This window comes from Xenopus laevis, chromosome 6S (genome assembly GCF_017654675.1).
Source record: "Xenopus laevis strain J_2021 chromosome 6S, Xenopus_laevis_v10.1, whole genome shotgun sequence".
Lineage (NCBI taxonomy): Eukaryota > Metazoa > Chordata > Amphibia > Anura > Pipidae > Xenopus > Xenopus laevis.
In genome coordinates, this window is record NC_054382.1 from 834,225 (window position 1) to 855,107 (window position 20,883).

Consider the following 20,883-nt stretch of genomic DNA (forward strand, 5'->3'; position numbering starts at 1 on the left):
GTGAGACTGTGAGTGTGAGTGAGACTGTGAGTGAGAGTGTGAGTGAGACTGTGAGTGTGAGTGAGACTGTGAGTGTGAGTGAGACTGTGAGTGTGAGTGAGACTGTGAGTGTGAGTGTGAGTGAGACTGTGAGTGTGAGTGAGACTGTGAGTGAGAGTGTGAGTGAGACTGTGAGTGTGAGTGTGAATGAGACTGTGAGTGTGACTGTGAGTGTGAGTGAGACTGTGAGTGTGAGTGAGACTGTGAGTGAGAGTGTGAGTGAGACTGTGAGTGTGAGTGTGAGTGAGACTGTGAGTGTGACTGTGAGTGTGAGTGAGACTGTGAGTGTGAGTGAGCTCATATAAACACTCCCTCCGTCAACCTGTGTTTCCCAATAACCGTCTCATTCTGACACAAGCGCAGTGTTACACGTGGGTGTGTCAGTCCGCGCAGCTCCGCCCACTGTGTCCCGCCCCCCGCAGCTCAGTCCCGAGAGTAACACAGTCCGACTGAGTCTCCCGCCCACTGATATAAGAAGCGACTCAGTAGCAGCAACCGCACGTCATAGTCAGTCTCCTGTAACCGGGACATGAGTGTCAGTATGAGGGGCGCGTCTATGTAACTTCCCTCCTCCGAGACGTCACATCCGCCTCTCTATGCTCAGCCTCCGCCTCTCTATGCTCAGCCTCCGCCTCTCTATGGTTCCTGGAGGACTGGAGCAGAAGTTTCTTTTACTTTCACTTTTCAGACTTGGGCGGTTCTGTCTCCCGAAACTTCTGCCTGAGAATTCGGCCTCAAACGACCCAGAGACCCTGAGATAGTGATCCCGACCCCCCCGGGGTGTGTGTAAGTGTCTAGTGATTGTGTCTGTCAGTGTTTCACCTTCTCTCTGTGTCACACAGACTTATACTGAGTCTCTTATCCCTCCTCCTCCCTCTGTCTTCTACTCACTCCTCATTATTTACTCTTATACATTTATATACCTGACTCCCTGCTCCCTCCTGACTCCCTGCTCCCTCCTGACTCCCTGCTCCCTCCTAACTCCCTGCTCCCTCCTGACTCCCTGCACCCTCCTGACTCCCTGCTCCCTCCTGACTCCCTGCACCCTCATCTCCTGACTCCCTGCTCCCTCCTGACTCCCTGCTCCCTCCTGACTCCCTGCTCCCTCCTGACTCCCTGCAGCCTCCTGACTCCCTGCTCCCTCCTGACTCCCTGCTCCCTCCTGACTCCCTGCAGCCTCCTGACTCCCTGCTTCCCTCCTGACTCCCTGCTCCCTCCTGACTCCCTGCTCCCTCCTGACTCCCTGCTCCCTCCTGACTCCCTGCAGCCTCCTGACTCCCTGCTCCCTCCTGACTCCCTGCTCCCTCCTGACTCCCTGCACCCTCCTGACTCCCTGCTCCCTCCTGACTCCCTGCTCCCTCCTGACTCCCTGCACCCTCATCTCCTGACTCCCTGCTCCCTCCTGACTCCCTGCTCCCTCCTGACTCCCTGCAGCCTCCTGACTCCCTGCTCCCTCCTGACTCCCTGCTCCCTCCTGACTCCCTGCAGCCTCCTGACTCCCTGCTCCCTCCTGACTCCCTGCTCCCTCCTGACTCCCTGCTCCCTCCTGACTCCCTGCAGCCTCCTGACTCCCTGCAGCCTCCTGACTCCCTGCAGCCTCCTGACTCCCTGCTCCTTCGTCTCCTGACTTCCTGCTCCTTCGTCTCCTGACTCCCTGCTCCTTCGTCTCCTGACTCCCTGCTCTTTCGTCTCCTGACTCCCTGCTCCTTCGTCTCCTGACTCCCTGCTCCTTCGTCTCCTGACTCCCTGCTCCTTCGTCTCCTGACTCCCTGCTCCTTCGTCTCCTGACTCCCTGCTCCTTCGTCTCCTGACTCCCTGCTCCTTCGTCTCCTGACTCCCTGCTCCTTCGTCTCCTGACTCCCTGCACCCTCCTGACTCCCTGCTCCTTCGTCTCCTGACTCCCTGCTCCCTCGTCTCCTGACTCCCTCATGTCCTGACTCCTCAGTCTACTCCCTTCTGAGTCCCTGCTCCCTCCTAACTCCCTGCTCCCTCGTCTCCTGACTCCCTGCTCCTTCATCTCCTGACTCCCTGCTCCTTCATCTTCTGACTCCCTGCTCCCTCCTAATTCCCTGCTCCTTCGTCTCCTGACTCCCTGCTCCCTCGTCTCCTGACTCCCTGCTCCCTCCTGACTCCCTGCTCCCTCCTGACTCCCTGCAGCCTCCTGACTCCCTGCTCCCTCCTGACTCACTCCTCCCTCATCTCCTGACTCCCTGCAGCCTCCTGACTCCCTGCTCCCTGCTGAGTCCCTGCTCCCTGTGTTACTAGTGCGTCCCCTGCTGAGCGGACTGATCTCACTGGCTCTTATTTATTTATATAGAGAGAATATCAAAGTGCTGAGAGGGGGTTGGTTTAATTGCTGGGTGGGTGTGGCCAGGGCCGCCAATAGGGGGCAGAGCTGTACCAGACCCGGTGCTTTTAAGCCGCCCCCCCCCAGCGTCGCGAAACCCACTGACGTTTCCGAAAACAGCCGAGTTGAAGTCCTGAAGCCACAAGTTCTACTGACACCGACGTGTGTTTTTTATTCTATTAAACCCCCGGCCATCACTGTATTATTTATTAGTCTATAGGCCCCTGTCACGAATGGTTTTTAAAAAATATTCTCTGGGGCCTAATGACTTGTATGGGGGGGGCCCTGGCACCAATGTTTTTTTTAACTTATAAGGGGGCCCTGACCATCAATGGCTTTTTATAACTTGTGTGTGGGGGGGGGGGTTACCATTTTTAGCGCTGATGTCTGTGTGATCTTTTTTACTGTGGAGGAGGGGGGCCTGGGCAGGTGGGGCCCCGAATAAGTTGTTGTACAGGGCCCCATGATTTCTAATGGCAGCTCTGGGTGCGGCTCTAGAGTTGGGGAGATTCCTGTGTAACCAGAACAAATAAGAGACACGACTGATCCTGTAGCTTTTAGATCTTGGTCAATAACTGAGAGAGGAAAATGGGAATAAAATCTCAATACAAGAAATGTCCCATTAAACTACTTGTCTTACTTACAATCTAAGGGCCCCTCTTATCTGATTCTTCTGAGACCCCCCCCCCCACTAATGACATTTCTTTGTCTCATTGCAGAGTCTGGAGAGGAAAATGTGGCCCCTCCGTGTCGCCCTCCTGTTCCACCTGTCACTCTCCTTCCTCCACTTTTCACTCTCAGGTGAGAACTTGGGATTCCTACACTCACTGCCGGGGGGGGAATAGTGGCCTGGGGCCAGTCAGTGGGTTATTGCTGGGGGGGGTCACATTCATAGCCCTGTGTGTCCTGGGGGGAGTGTTGTTCCCAGTTATATAGAGGGTCTGTGCCACAGAGATTTCCTGTATATGGAATTATTATGGGAACAATCCCACAAGGGAAGAGACTCAGCTGATAAGAGACAGTTGTGTAGAAGTGGTGAGAGACAATGAGACACGTATGTAGGAGAGACACCAGGACACACACGGTGCTGCCACCAATCCCCTCCATGTTCCTCTTATTCCAGTCAAATTCCCAGTTCCTCCTCTCCAGCCTCAGTGTAAGGTGAGTGGCACAATATGGCTGCTCTCTCTATCTGGGGGGATGTAAAGGGAGAATTCAACCCATAATAAAAAAAACCCCTCCCCACCTACCCTGGGTAGACCCCCGTCACCCTAGCTGCCCCCAGGACAAATGCCCCTAATTGTTTACTCACCCCTCCATGCAGATTGTGGCCTCTAAATTCACGGAGTTCTTCTTTCTTCTGCCTTTTTCAGCGCATGTACAGTTGGACTAAATTTCCGGTTTCCAAACCACGGCGAATGCGCCGAAAGTCACATAAATTCCAAAATCTGAATTTTCGGTGCATGTATATGTGCAAAATCAGAATTTTCTGTAATTTTCGTGACTTTTGGTGCATGTACATGCGCAGAATCTGAATTTTTGGTACTGCGCTGAAATTCATGAAAATTACAGAAAATTCAGATTTCGGAATTTTCGTGACTTTCGGCGCATGCACACTGGTTCGGAAACCGGAAACTTACTCCAACTGCGCATGCACCGAAAATGCCGTCAATACACGAACAGTACCGGACAAGAAGAAGATGGCTGTGCACAATCTGCACGGAGGGGTGAGTAAAAAATTAGGGGCATTTGCCCGGGGGGGGGGCAGGTAGGCTGGGGGGAGTCTACCCAGGGTAGGTGGAGGGTTTTTTATTTTTTTTTACAGGTTGAATTCTCCTTTAAGCTACAGTCATTGATAAGTTACTAAGTTGACTAAGTCTGACTAACAACAATTTGATTGGTTGCTATGGGCAGCATCACTTTTATTGAAAATGTATCTTTTTAAATCAGCTCCATAATGTATTATTTTTACTAATGCAATAAAACAGCTGACAAGTATTACTGATGGAGAATCAAAACCCAAATTGTCAGTTACCAACCCCCTCAGGAGCCAGCGCCATGCTCCCACAACTCTCCTGACATTTCCAGTAAATGAGAAACAGTTCCAGGAGAATATCGTCCAGCCACCATTAAAGTTCCAAATCACAATAACCAGATGATGTTGAAACAAGACACAAGACCATCAAGTTCAACCTTTATAAAACCTCCCCAAACACTACTGATCCAGAGGAAGGCAAAAAACCCACCTGAACCCTCTCCCATGTGATCCACAGGGGGATAAATTCCTTCCTGACTCCCAAGAGGCAATTGGATCCTCAGGGTAATAGAAGGGTGGGCAGTTCCTAGTGACTCATCTGTCAGAGGACAATAAAGTGCTAGTAATTGCCCCACCATTCAGTTATTGAGAATTGCAGGTATGGGCAGAGTCCTGTATACAGACACACTGAGCTCTGATACAATTCCCACCTCCTCACAAAGACCTGCCGACTTCCTTCCCCTGTGTGGGGAGAGAGTTGTCTTCTGTTCAGTGTGAGGGGCATTAGCAGTTATATTTATTAAAGGGGAAGAGAATCACCCCCACTCAGCTGTCTCCTCCCACCTGCTCCCAGAATGCAGAGCTGCTGCAATGCCATTGGTGCTGCCATGTTTGCTGGTGTCACTTTTGTTCCCAGGTTGAACATTAGTGATCATGGGGCAGATCTGTGATCAGTGGGATGGTGCTTTATCCCATAGACTCAGTCTCGTCGGCGGTACTGGGCTCCAGCGCTAAGCTGATCTGCCAGTTCACTCCAGTAGTCGATGCCAAGAACGTGGAGATCCGATGGTTCACGCGCTCATTCCGCCCCTACGTGCATCAGTATAAGAACGGGGAGGACAATTACAGGGAACAGATGGAGGAATTCCGGGGCAGGACAGAGTTAATTAAACAGGACCCAGGGGGTCGGAACCTTAATCATCAGTAACGTCACCCTGGCCGACGAGGGGCGATACAGTTGCTTCTATGAAAGTTGAATTATAGAAACGAGTCCAAGGATTATGGTCTCCCCAATGTCCAGCAATGAGTAGGGCTCTCCTCTGCCTCTAACAAAATTCTTCAAGCAATGAATTGCTGTATCCCTCGAAGGGAAGGGGAATAACAGAAAGTTTTATAGTGTAATATTTCCACACTCAAATGATTCACCTTAGTGTTTATTAAACCTTAAATGCATTTATAACTTTACACCTTTTTATGTGAGAAAACTTGTCTGATTTACAAATCCCGTGTAGAAGGGACTGAACACCTTATATATGCGCCATGTGGTCTATTAACCCTTAGCAACCTAATCACCATTCACATCTATCTGTGCAACGTCAAAACACTCCCAGTGATAGGTGGTGAACATGTCATTTGGGAATTAGGAAAAAGGGTAGAAACCAGTCTCCGGAATCCTAGTTGTTTCCACTGGTATATTATACTCACAAGAGCTGAGCTGAAACACACGGGTTCAAATAAATCTTGTCCAGACTCTCCTTATAACTTCAGATAGAGATAAAAAACAGCATGTGCGGAAGCGCTTTCAATACGCTTTAATAAATAATTAAATATACACTCACAAACATATTCTTGTAACACTCATTCAGAATAACCACGTGTGGTCTGTGTAGCACTTCAGTCTCCTCCGCGTCCCTCAGAGCTCCGTGCGATTTTCCAAAGACGGCGCTTCCACAGATGCAGAACATAATCTCCTGGTATTATCTCTCTGTACAGACTATGAGCACATTTAGGGACTGTTCCTGCTGAATTGTGCTTAGTACAGGGAATACCTATATATCCATTCTTTCCTCATTCTCACTGGGTTTATAGTTCTGTGTAACTGTCATTGTGTCTGTCCCTTTCTCTGCACTGCTGCTTCTGACTCCTGATACAACTTCCCAATATCCATTCATTCCTCATTCTCACTGGGTTTATAGTTCTGTGTAACTGTCATTGTGTCTGTCCCTTTCTCTTCTCTGCACTGCTGCTTCTGACTCCTGATACAACTTCCCAATATCCATTCATTCCTCATTCTCACTGGGTTTATAGTTCTGTGTAACTGTCATTGTGTCTGTCCCTTCTCTTCTCTGCACTGCTGCTTCTGACTCCTGATACAACTTCCCAATATCCATTCATTCCTCATTCTCACTGGGTTTATAGTTCTGTGTAACTGTCATTGTGTCTGTCCCTTTCTCTTCTCTGCACTGCTGCCTCTGACTCCTGATACAACTTCCCAATATCCATTCATTCCTCTTCATTCATTTCTCTTCTCATTTGTAAAATTAACATGGTAATTAAGGGGTACAACCACAAATTAGGCGTGGTCAAAAAAATTTGCAGCGCAGTTTTTTTGTCCCTCTTTCTTTTTCCAAAATGTAGGGAAGTAAGTAGAATATGTAGGAGTTTGAGGTCAGTAGCCTCCTGGTGCTGATTAGTTTCCTCTGAGATTCTCATCAGTTGTGGATATTCAGACACTGGTTTATTAAGCTTCTTTTATCCCTCTCCCCTTTTCTGATTTCCAGTGGCACATTTCCTAATTATTTGGGAATAAATAAAAATGCGCTGCTCAAACTTTATAAATGACCCCCTGTGTGTCTCATACCCCCCCCCCTAGAGGCCAAACTGGGGCAATAGGAATTCTGATTAACGTTATCATTGTGACAATATCCCTGTACCTTTCTATAGACTCTCCTGGTTCCCTTATTGTGGGGCAGATGTAATTCATTTATTCCAGTCTCTATGTCCCAGTGGCAGTTACACCCCCTTCTGTCCCACTCCTGATGCTTTTCTCTCTCTGAATTAGGATTTATTTCTCTCCTGACAAACCTGCAATTATCTTGGGTGGTGCCATTTGCCTTTGGCTTATTCTCCATTCCCTCCTCTCTCTGCTGCCAAGAATATACAGACAATGGCAGTTCCTAACATACATTTATTAGTGGGAAAAGCACAACAATCAGGACTCAATTATGGGAACCATTGCAGTGGCTTAAGTGCAGGTTCATAATCACAGTTTTTTTACCCACAATGCAGCATTTCCCCCATCATTGCTGCGTAACTGCTGATGCCAGTGGAGGTGCCCCTGATGCACTTGTAGCCAATGGGCCTGTGGGACCCCTGGAGTTACTGTATCATTTGGGGGTAGCGGCAGCCTCAGGTTTCCCCTATGATATGAGGCAGGAGTTGGGGCAGGAGCAGCACAAGGGTTCTGAGGGCAAGGAGCACATGATGATAAAAACCTCTAATGAATGAAGTTTTTTTTCACAGTGACACCAATAGTTTTACAGTTTTACAGCCCTTGTTTACATTGTTTGTATGAGGTCCCACCAATATATAATGTATAAGGCATTTTCCCTGAATTTACACCATTTTTTTCTGGTGCCCTAAAAAACATAAAATGGGGTTCTACTGTAGTTTCTTATCGGCCTTCAAGGGGGAGGTGCAAATCAGTGATGTCATGGGTCACAGATGTCACAAAGTGAGAAATGAGAGATTATATGACATCAGGGGGTGGGAAATGGGTGGATGAGGGAATAAAACCTGTGGGAGAGGGGTTACAATTTATATAGTCCAAAATAGAAGATAAAATACACCTTCTGTCTCTTTGCCAGGAATATGTTGATCTCAATCACACACCAATGATAGAAAATCCCAATGCTTTTAGATACAAAGAGCGACAGAAGTATATAATGTAGAATTTAGTGCTTCATTATACTCCATATATGTGTGAGAGTTGGGAAAACGTGCACAAAAATGATTCCCAGTTGTCCCAGGGGACTGCAAAGGTTTATCTTAGATCAAGTCAACTGCAATAACTTTAAATAACCTTAATAGATTTAGATTGTAGTTCACTCGATCTAAGATTTTTGGGGACTTACGACCCCCCACTTGGGAATTAGCGTATCAACATTTCTCTTTCTGCCAGGTTTACTCCCCTGATCTCTTCAATGAAAAACTCACTAAAAGATATAGAAGAAGAGGAGTGCCCAGTAGTGTAAACACTTCTTTATTGTTCTCCTTAAAATGTTTTGCACTTACCAACAATCCTTGTAAAGATGAAATGCCGGCGTTCCTCTCTACCACCAGTTCCTTCCCAGGTGCTAAGCTGATGATGTCATGCCTAAAGCATTTCATCAGTGAGTCTTTCTCAGAGTCCAGTCTGATTGGTAAATGTGAAATCATGTTAAGTGTGACATCATCACCTAGCACCTGAGAAGGAACTTGTGGTAGAGAGGAACGCCGGCATTTCATCTTTACCCTCACCGCTAGAGGATACAAACCTTGGGTGCCGATATTGACAAGAGGGTGAGTGGCCTAGGGGAACATCATTTCTAAATCCAGCCCTAGTTCCAGGGTTGAGCTGGACTACAAGATACAAGGAGGAAACCTGGGACCACTGATTTAGGAGAAGGAAGGAGATACTTGGTACCTCATGTAAAACTGCACATACAATACACAGGGACGTGGGGTGGACATTGTGAGGAGGGTGTTGGGGAAAAATCCAAAGACCAGAGATCACTTGAGGTAGAAATATTGACAACATTTTTTATTTATATAATAAACATACACGAGCTACGTGGATCCTGTACTCAAGTGAGACAGAATAAGACATTATATACCCTCTGGTAAACTAAAAGAATAGATAAATAAAGAAGCAACTGTGGTTGTGCTCACAGATAAGTCTCCTTGGCACAAGAATACATAAACAATACATGATAACTGATAAGAACCCACTCAGATGTTACACAGACTTATCGTAACCTTGTGTAAGGAACTTACCCTGGTGGTCTAGCGGCAGCGGGGTCCACGCTGCATCCTCGACGTGGACGCCCGTCTCACTGCTTCCTTCTCCTGTGCTGGCTTCCTCTAGGGGGCGCGCCGCGTGCACGTTCGTTATTTAAAGGCGCAGTCGCGCTGGCATCATCACGCCAGCACGCAATTGGCGCGAAATTCAAAGGTATATTAAGCCCATTTAGATTACAGGACCTGGCCCATTGTTAGGTTCAATTAGCTTGTTCCTGGGTGTTTGTTCTGTGTGATTCCTGTTTGATCTATTGTGTTTGACCCTTGCCTGTCTGCTTACTACTCTGACATCTCCAATCCTGACCTTGCCTGCTTGAAACTACGTTGTTCTCTCTAATCCTGATTCTGGCTTGTCTGACTATTCGAACTGCTTGAGCTGGCCCGGCCTGCCTGTTCCTGGTGGCTTCCTATCTTCCAGCATCCTTGTTAACATTCGTGCCCCATTGCCTGCCAGAACTTATGCCTTGCACCTCTCGTTAAGTCCAGGTGGCATCTGAGTAAGCCAAGGGCTCCTCCCGAGGCCAAAGGCGGTCACTTAACTGGTGAAGTACGAGCCCAGACCAGGGTGCTTGGCATCTGTTCTGGTGTTGGGTGCCAACCGTGACACCTTGAAACAGTTTCTAAAAGGGTCTCATGGGCACTAAGAGGGGCAGGAATGTGTGGGTAAAGTGTGGCCTGCACAACGTTTCCTTCATAAGGGCCTTTCATGTTACAGTCCCAGTGGGCCTCAGTACCCCAGTTCAATGCTGGATGTTCTCTCCTATTCACTTAACTTTCAATTCCACTCCCTCCACCCCAGTTCCTCCTCTGATCCTGATCATTACCTCCTTTCTCTTTATATTATTGACATTACATTACAATATCCCAGTAATGAATATAAATCCATTATTTCACTGAACAATTGGCATCTAATCAGACATGAGTGTGTATAGAGTAAATCTTCAGGAACCTTCCTGTCCCCAACTTTGTTATACACTAAGTGAAATAGAAATAGAAGTCAATCTATAGGAGAGTGTGTCTATGGGTATACATTTCTTTTTTTTTTTTTTTATTATTATTATTATTTTAAAACTTGATAATTAAAAAAAAAATCCTTAATAGGATTAAAAGGTAAGTAATACATGAAACATAGATTTTGAATATTATAAAACTTTGAGTAACAATGTAATACAATGGATTTAGGCTATAAAAAGGAAACTAAATAAATAAATAAAAAGAGAAAACAAAACAAAATATATGAGTTCAAATTGTAGTTTACAAATGCTTAACTAGATTTGGCTAAGATCTTTTGTTTGAAGTCTTTGGAACTACGAAGAGTAGAGAATCTTTTCCAGCTGCTCTTTATCAGTCTGAGAAAGTGTAGATATAAAAAGTTTCCATTTAAACCAGAATTTTGAACGGTTTTTAATGTTGTCTAAGTTAAAGTCAATCGCTTCATTAAAGCAAAGGGCATACAATTCAGAGGACATATCCTTTACAGTTGCTGATTTGAAATCAATCCATTTTTTGAAGAAAGCCCTTCTATCTGCTGATAAAATTAGTTCAATATATCTAACCGAATAAAGTTTATGTCTAAATATAGGATGTAATAGAATTGATATCTTATCCAGATCCTCTGTTATTTAATAGAGATAATTGCGGATTTAATTTAATTTGGGAAGACAAATTAGAGTTCAAGAAATTTTCAATTTCCATCCAAAAGAGAGGAGCATTCCCATACTAGATGAAAGAAATTGGGATGTTGAATATCACATTTAGGGCATTTGTTTAGCAGGTTTTTGTTTTTCGAGACAAAATTAAAACCATTATAAGCCAAATGGACAAATCTATAATTTTGCTCTCCCCAAATTTCTGTGAGAATGAGCTTATCAAATCGATTTATACAATCCACCAAGTTTTCTGGGGAAATTTCAGATTGTAGATAATTAGACCATTTTTTTGCAGTAGCCTCCATGGGATGTTGTTTGAAGTTTGTTGTATTCCATAAAAGGGATTGGATCATCCTGATTTTGTTGGGATATGGTGAAGCAATTAACTTTTTTAGCGAAAGACTAAGTTGGGAATTCAACGTTGATGTTGAATCGTTCCATTTTAAGCTTTTGAACCAATGAGAAACCTTTTTCACTGAAATCCTTCCAATTGATAATATTTCCTGAACTTGAAGAAAAGAGGTCTTCTAAATAACGTATTCCTTTTCGTTTCCAGGAAGTAGTAAATGGTGAGAAGAAAGAGCTTTGGAAGTTAGAGTTCTTTACAATAGGTAAGTAAGGAGTCAAATTATAACTCAATATATTTGACTAGAACAATAGTTTCCAGACTGCCATTGTATCTCTGTATAATGGGTTTTCTTTAACTTCTGTTGACTGTAATTTGAAAGATTTATGTATTGAATCCACTACATTTTCGCCAGAGTTTGTTGATCGTTCTAGTTGTAAATTGGTATATTTTACTTTCTCAGATATCCATTCAATAATATAACGTGAGATAGCCGAAAGATTAAAGGATCTGTAGAACATCTAAACCTCCATTTGCTTTTGAGCTACTCAATTTATGAAGAGCTATTTTAGGAGGTTTTCCTTTCCATAAGAATTATAGAAGTCCAGAATTTAAACGAGAAATATCTTTGTGTTTGAGGAGTAATGGAAGTTTAATGATGGAATAAATACATTTAGGAAAGATCAACATTTTATAAAAAGCAATCCGACCCTTTAAATTTAAAGGAGTATTCATCCATTTTCTGCATAGATTCAAAATATTCTTTATCATTGGTGGAAAATTTAGAGAATATAATCTCTGAAGATCAGCAGGTATATTGATCCCTAGATGTTTAATAAAGGATTGACTCTTGTCTTGGCTACATTTCTTAGTACAACTGAGAGAAGCAAATCCACTGTCTCACGCACCTCAGTAAAACTGCACTGATGAGTAAAGCTTCAATCACTTGTCTACATGAAGTGGAGCTGAGCAGGGATCAGACCAAAAATGCCTGGCAGAGATTCCCCCAGCTCCAATGATTTATTGAGGAGTGGAACGTTGCTTTGCTGTTTTACTGGTTTCTCCTCTTGTTCCAGTTCATGATGTAGAATTGGGGGCAATTCTCAAAGTGTCAGCTACAGTATATTATTAAATATTATTAAATAAGTAAATGCTGATTTCTGCTCAGCATTATATACACAGATGTCCATTGCCAGCCTCTATTTACTGCTATGGCTGGTAGGTCTGATGGAACAGGACAGCACATAATTATGTAACTTAACAGCAATTACACCACAGAGCAGTGCAGGGACTCACAGGTGAGTAGTAACGATGTGCAAGTCAAGATAAACTCAAGTCACACCCGACCCTAAACCATGAAATGATGTAATTGTAGGAGGTACACCTAACTCATACCCACGTCTGTCTACTCTGTACGATACTTCTGGGTGCACCTTACATTTCAAGACAGGGAAACTTGAGGAGAAGAGAGAGTGAACTTCCCCAGTCTCCCTGCACCCAACCTGAACCCAAATTGTCCAGACAAATTTCAACCCTAAAGAGACTAACCAAATGGTAAACCCACACATCACCGGTAACTAGGATTTAAACTTAGAGCAAACTCCTCTACCTCCAAAGACGCACTGCTAATTGGCAAATGAATTAATGGAACTCTGTATATACATATTATAGAGTCACATGTTTCTATTGGGATCTATTTACTGAATGATATGAGTCTCTCCTACATGAACTTTCCAGCAGTGGGAATGACTGGTTATTATAGAGTCACATGTTTCTATTGGGATCTATTTACTGAATGATATGAGTCTCTCCTACATGAACTTTCCAGCAGTGGGAATGACTGGTTATTATAGAGTCACATGTTTCTATTGGGATCTATTTACTGAATGATATGAGTCTCTCCTACATGAACTTTCCAGCAGTGGGAATGACTGGTTATTATAGAGTCACATGTTTCTATTGGGATCTATTTACTGAATGATATGAGTCTCTCCTACATGAACTTTCCAGCAGTGGGAATGACTGGTTATTATAGAGTCACATGTTTCTATTGGGATCTATTTACTGAATGATATGAGTCTCTCCTACATGAACTTTCCAGCAGTGGGAATGACTGGTTATTATAGAGTCACCTGTTTCTATTGGGATCTATTTACTGAATGATATGAGTCTCTCCTACATGAACTTTCCAGCAGTGGGAATGACTGGTTATTATAGAGTCACATGTTTCTATTGGGATCTATTTACTGAATGATATGAGTCTCCTACATGAACTTTCCAGCAGTGAGAATGACTGGTTATTATAGAGTCACATGTTTCTATTGGGATCTATTTACTGAATGATATGAGTCTCTCCTACATGAACTTTCCAGCAGTGGGAATGACTGGTTATTATAGAGTCACCTGTTTCTATTGGGATCTATTTACTGAATGATATGAGTCTCTCCTACATGAACTTTCCAGCAGTGGGAATGACTGGTTATTATAGAGTCACATGTTTCTATTGGGATCTATTTACTGAATGATATGAGTCTCCTACATGAACTTTCCAGCAGTGGGAATGACTGGTTATTATAGAGTCACATGTTTCTATTGGGATCTATTTACTGAATGATATGAGTCTCCTACATGAACTTTCCAGCAGTGGGAATGACTGGTTATTATAGAGTCACATGTTTCTATTGGGATCTATTTACTGAATGATATGAGTCTCTCCTACATGAACTTTCCAGCAGTGGGAATGACTGGTTATTATAGAGTCACATGTTTCTATTGGGATCTATTTACTGAATGATATGAGTCTCCTACATGAACTTTCCAGCAGTGGGAATGACTGGTTATTATAGAGTCACATGTTTCTATTGGGATCTATTTACTGAATGATATGAGTCTCTCCTACATGAACTTTCCAGCAGTGGGAATGACTGGTTATTTATAGAGTCACATGTTTCTATTGGGATCTATTTACTGAATGATATGAGTCTCCTACATGAACTTTCCAGCAGTGGGAATGACTGGTTATTATAGAGTCACATGTTTCTATTGGGATCTATTTACTGAATGATATGAGTCTCTCCTACATGAACTTTCCAGCAGTGGGAATGACTGGTTATTATAGAGTCACATGTTTCTATTGGGATCTATTTACTGAATGATATGAGTCTCCTACATGAACTTTCCAGCAGTGGGAATGACTGGTTATTATAGAGTCACATGTTTCTATTGGGATCTATTTACTGAATGATATGAGTCTCTCCTACATGAACTTTCCAGCAGTGGGAATGACTGGTTATTATAGAGTCACATGTTTCTATTGGGGTCTATTTACTGAATGATATGAGTCTCCTACATGAACTTTCCAGCAGTGGGAATGACTGGTTATTATAGAGTCACATGTTTCTATTGGGATCTATTTACTGAATGATATGAGTCTCTCCTACATGAACTTTCCAGCAGTGGGAATGACTGGTTATTATAGAGTCACATGTTTCTATTGGGGTCTATTTACTGAATGATATGAGTCTCCTACATGAACTTTCCAGCAGTGGGAATGACTGGTTATTATAGAGTCACATGTTTCTATTGGGATCTATTTACTGAATGATATGAGTCTCTCCTACATGAACTTTCCAGCAGTGGGAATGACTGGTTATTATAGAGTCACATGTTTCTATTGGGGTCTATTTACTGAATGATATGAGTCTCCTACATGAACTTTCCAGCAGTGGGAATGACTGGTTATTATAGAGTCACATGTTTCTATTGGGATCTATTTACTGAATGATATGAGTCTCTCCTACATGAACTTTCCAGCAGTGGGAATGACTGGTTATTATAGAGTCACATGTTTCTATTGGGGTCTATTTACTGAATGATATGAGTCTCCTACATGAACTTTCCAGCAGTGGGAATGACTGGTTATTATAGAGTCACATGTTTCTATTGGGATCTATTTACTGAATGATATGAGTCTCTCCTACATGAACTTTCCAGCAGTGGGAATGACTGGTTATTATAGAGTCACATGTTTCTATTGGGGTCTATTTACTGAATGATATGAGTCTCCTACATGAACTTTCCAGCAGTGGGAATGACTGGTTATTATAGAGTCACATGTTTCTATTGGGATCTATTTACTGAATGATATGAGTCTCTCCTACATGAACTTTCCAGCAGTGGGAATGACTGGTTATTATAGAATCACATGTTTCTATTGGGATCTATTTACTGAATGATATGAGTCTCTCCTACATGAACTTTCCAGCAGTGGGAATGACTGGTTATTATAGAGTCACATGTTTCTATTGGGATCTATTTACTGAATGATATAAGTCTCTCCTACATGAACTTTCCAGCAGTGGGAATGACTGGTTATTATAGAGTCACATGTTTCTATTGGGATCTATTTACTGAATGATATGAGTCTCCTACATGAACTTTCCAGCAGTGGGAATGACTGGTTATTATAGAGTCACATGTTTCTATTGGGATCTATTTACTGAATGATATGAGTCTCTCCTACATGAACTTTCCAGCAGTGGGAATGACTGGTTATTATAGAGTCACATGTTTCTATTGGGATCTATTTACTGAATGATATGAGTCTCCTACATGAACTTTCCAGCAGTGGGAATGACTGGTTATTATAGAGTCACATGTTTCTATTGGGATCTATTTACTGAATGATATGAGTCTCTCCTACATGAACTTTCCAGCAGTGGGAATGACTGGTTATTATAGAGTCACATGTTTCTATTGGGATCTATTTACTGAATGATATGAGTCTCCTACATGAACTTTCCAGCAGTGGGAATGACTGGTTATTATAGAGTCACATGTTTCTATTGGGATCTATTTACTGAATGATATGAGTCTCTCCTACATGAACTTTCCAGCAGTGGGAATGACTGGTTATTATAGAGTCACATGTTTCTATTGGGATCTATTTACTGAATGATATGAGTCTCCTACATGAACTTTCCAGCAGTGGGAATGACTGGTTATTATAGAGTCACATGTTTCTATTGGGATCTATTTACTGAATGATATGAGTCTCTCCTACATGAACTTTCCAGCAGTGGGAATGACTGGTTATTATAGAGTCACATGTTTCTATTGGGGTCTATTTACTGAATGATATGAGTCTCCTACATGAACTTTCCAGCAGTGGGAATGACTGGTTATTATAGAGTCACATGTTTCTATTGGGATCTATTTACTGAATGATATGAGTCTCTCCTACATGAACTTTCCAGCAGTGGGAATGACTGGTTATTATAGAGTCACATGTTTCTATTGGGGTCTATTTACTGAATGATATGAGTCTCCTACATGAACTTTCCAGCAGTGGGAATGACTGGTTATTATAGAGTCACATGTTTCTATTGGGATCTATTTACTGAATGATATGAGTCTCTCCTACATGAACTTTCCAGCAGTGGGAATGACTGGTTATTATAGAGTCACATGTTTCTATTGGGGTCTATTTACTGAATGATATGAGTCTCCTACATGAACTTTCCAGCAGTGGGAATGACTGGTTATTATAGAGTCACATGTTTCTATTGGGATCTATTTACTGAATGATATGAGTCTCTCCTACATGAACTTTCCAGCAGTGGGAATGACTGGTTATTATAGAGTCACATGTTTCTATTGGGGTCTATTTACTGAATCATATGAGTCTCCTACATGAACTTTCCAGCAGTGGGAATGACTGGTTATTATAGAGTCACATGTTACTATTGGGATTAGTGATGGGCGGTGGAGAGTAGCTTTTGTTCCTCTGGGGTGTAACCTGGCTGCGGCAGGACACCCTCCTCTGCGTTTCCCTGGAATCTACCCTATCTGAGACAGGAACATTCCTTCCAACAGTTTGGATTTCTGTACCTCCCTGAGGACTGTTTATACCTGGATCCCCTTATGGTATTGTTATTCTGTGGACTTACCCAAAGGAACTGTGCCCTTTACCCTTGGACATTACCTAAAGGAACTCCCTCACTTTGGCTTTTAAATTTGCCTGGAGGGCGTGAGAATGTTGCTGTGGATTGCTCCAGGGGAATCTCTAGATTTCTGGCTGGGGAGTGTTCTTGGGACTTGGGGTTCTCACATGCTAATGCCGTGATCCTGATCTTCCACTTTTTATATCTGTAATAAACCCCTTGTAACAAGTGTGATAGTTCCCTGTTTGTGCTGCTTGTTCATATGTCACATGAAACGGCACAAACTGGACCTTGAATACATTTCACTCTCCTTTACCAAAGATAAGGAAACTAATTTATTACTGAACTCCCAGCCAAAAAGCCGGCAGGAGGCCATTATTATTATTAATTTGTCTGTGTAGATATACCCATACACTTCTATGTATTGTTAAAAAGAAACAAATAGTTGTAATGTCTTTGGAAAAAGTGCTTGTGAAAAAACAACTATTAAATATCGATGAATTTTCACAGTTTTGTGAATTTTTAGTTGTCCATCACTAATGCAAAATAATTAACTTTTTAATCACAGTAATACGCAGGTTATTATTTTGACGGAGGTGCTTTTTTATTTCCATGTTGGTCTCAAGATAATTAGAAAGTAAAAAAGTTTAAAGGCTTCACTTTCTGTATAAACACATCTGTTGTACTGCGCTGCAGAATCAGTTGGAACTCTAAAAACACATGTTAAAGGGGAAGTTCACCTTTAGGTTAACTTTTAGTATGTTATAGAATGACTAATTCTAAGCAACTTTTCAATTGGTCTTAATTTATTCTTTTTTTATTTTTTAATTATTTGCCTTCTTTTTCTGACTTTTCCAGCTTTCACTAATCACTGATGGTCACTGACCCCATCTAAAACACAACTGCTCTGTAAGACTATAAATGCACTGTTCTTGCTACTTTTTATTACTCATCTTTCTAGTCAGCCCCTCTATTCAAATAAGTGCATGGTTGCTAGGGGAATTTGGACCCCAGCAACCAGATTGCTGAAATTGCAATCTAGAGAGCTGCTGAATAAAAAGCTAAATAACTCAAGAACCATAAATAATGAAAAATGAAATTGCAAATTGTCTGACCAATTAGAATACTGATTCCCAGCAGCATGTCAGGCCTCTTGCTCTTATCTTATATACAGAGATTATTGTGCCATTTTGGATTCATTAAATGACAGTGGAATGAGATGTGGGGATAAAGGACAGACTTGTTCAGTGCTGGGAAACTGGGCTTAATGTTTCCAACTCCAGTTTCAGAACAAACAACATGAAGCCAGAGTTACTCACATCAGCTGCGATTCTCATTGGGGGATTATTTTGCATATTAATGTTGCTGCTGGTTCTGTAGAATTGGAGAAAGCTTTCATTAAACAACAGAATAAACTAAAAAAATCCATATTAGATTACATGGCAACACAGGAACAAGTGCAGGCTGCATATTCTGATTATTAATCTTGCTCCATCAGTTTCTATGGTAACTCTTCCCTGACTTGTGCTGATTATTTATGATAATCCCTAAGCTCCACCTCCCAAGAGCACCCAGAACTCACTGAGCATGTGCAGGACCACCAGTCACTCAAAAGATGAATGAACAAAGTTATAAGATACTGCCCCCCTGTGGACAACTTTAAAAGCATAAATCACTCATTTTATTTTACTTCTCATCCTCTGGGCTGGGTCAGTAAGTTCAGAATGTTTATGTTCAGTTACTAAATACACCGGAAATATTATATTTTAGACTTTAGTTCTCCTTTAATATTTGTGATGGAGGCCTGAGCTCAGCAGCATTATCCAATCACTGCTCAGTGTATGTAATGAATCTGCTGATTGTGCCTCTCAGACAGACCAATTGGGGACTATGGAAATCCTGGGGGTCCTTCTCTTTTTCTGGGGCACAGAGCATTGACACATTCATAGTATTTCCTCATTCTGCTTCTGATTTCATTTCTTCCCAGCAGTAAGAAAGTTAGAAAAGAGTTAATATAGAACTCCTTATATGGGGCAGGGAAATGGCAGGGGTTAAATGTATGGCTCCCACAGTGGCCAATTTCCACCTAAAGAAGATTCACTTCGACACCATTTGCCTCACATACAATTATATCTTAAAGCAACACAGAGACTGGAATGATGGGGAGAATGTTGCCTACAGGACGGGCTGATTTATTAAACCTCCTGTAAGCATTACATTTTCTGGTTATTCAATTGTTTAATTAAAGGGATACTGTCATGGGAAAAAAAAAATTCAAAACACATCAGTTAATAGTGCTGCTCCAGCAGAATTCTGCACGGAAATCCATTTCTCAAAAGAGCAAACAGATTTTTTTTATGTTTCATTTTGAAATCTGACATGGGGCTAGACATATTGTCAGTTTCCCAGCTGCCCCCAGTCATGTGACTTGTGCTCTGATAAAATTCAGTCTCTCTTTACTGCTGTACTGCAAGTTGGACTGATATCACCCCTCCCCCAGGAGCCCAACAACAGAACAATGGGAAGGTAACCAGATAGCAGCTCCCTAACACAAGATAATCAATAGTAAAATCCAGGTCCCACTGAGACACATTCAGTTACATTGAGAAGGAGAAACAACAGCCTGTTAGAAAGCAGTTCCATCCTAAAGTGCTGGCTCTTTCTGAAATCACATGACCAGGCAAAATGAGCTGAGATGCACCTACACACCAATATTACAACTAAATACACTTGCTGCTTCAGGAATGACATTTTATATTGTACAGTGAATTATTTGCAGTGTAATGGTTGGCACCCTAAAGTCAGAACAGATGCCAAGCACCCTGGTCGTGGCTCGTGCTTCCGCCTGTAGCAGCCGCCTTTGGCCTCGGGAGGAGCCCTCAGCTACTCAGATGCCGCCAGGTCTTATAATGAGAGGTGCAAGGCGAGGGGTTCTGACCAGGCAAAAGGGGCACAATGGTAAGTAAAGTATTTGGGCAGAAGGTCGTAGTACAAGGCATTAGGCAGTATAGTTTGTCAGATCAGGTCGGGGTAGGAGGAGAATAAACGTAGTCAGGCAGGCAAGGGTCAAACCAGAAAGTCAATCAGAGGGTTAATCAGAAGAGGTAGTTGGTATTCAGGCAGGGGTCAGGATCCAGAGGTCAGAATAGTTAAAAGCCAGGCAGGGGTCACAACAGGAATCAATCAGGTTCAAAAACAGATCCCTGCAGACCCCCTCCCACTAGACCACCAGGTACAGTTATTACAACAGTGTCATTTAGAAATAAAAACAACATCATAAATATCATGACAGAATCCCTATAAGGACAAACAGGGGTATTGGGTACTGCTGGCTGCTAAGATACTCCCCTGCTGTTGGTCATATTAAAGGGTAAATATACCACTTTTGCAAAGAATAGGGCTTCATTGTTAAAGGGGTAGTAACCTCCCTTGTTTAACATGAATACAACAAATAGGGTTGGGCTGAATATTTAAGGCATAGTGTCCCACTTGTGCAACATGAGTGCAATGAATACTATAAGATTACCAGTACACAGCTAATCCCCCTGCATAATGAGCTCTGTTAGCTAAACAGTTAAAACATGGGGTAAAGGGAGGGTGTTGTATTCTGGGAATTTAATTATCTACCTTAAAGGGCTGAAATGTCAATTAGGGATATGTCCCTATTCATTGCTCTCATGTTTCACAAGGGGGATACTGTCCCTTTAATGATCAGCACAAGCCTATTATCCTAATTCCCAGGTATA

General features: G+C 42.6%; 2 protein-coding genes across 3 annotated transcripts in view; both read left to right on the forward strand.

Annotated features, from left to right (window-relative positions):
* Positions 1-20,883, forward strand: part of LOC121395196 (zinc finger protein OZF-like) — a 461,594-nt gene that overhangs the window by 298,109 nt on the left and 142,602 nt on the right.
* LOC121395204 (myelin-oligodendrocyte glycoprotein-like) lies at positions 440-5,484 on the forward strand. 2 transcript variants are annotated; one of them, XM_041568226.1, is made up of 3 exons: positions 440-819; positions 3,106-3,187; positions 5,120-5,484. In XM_041568226.1, exons 2-3 carry the CDS (start codon positions 3,121-3,123, stop codon positions 5,347-5,349), a joined length of 297 nt encoding a protein of 98 aa, XP_041424160.1. In that variant the 5' UTR covers positions 440-819; positions 3,106-3,120; the 3' UTR covers positions 5,350-5,484. The 2 variants fall into 2 exon arrangements, with proteins under 2 accessions (XP_041424160.1, XP_041424159.1); XM_041568225.1 differs by having other exon boundaries at positions 444-825.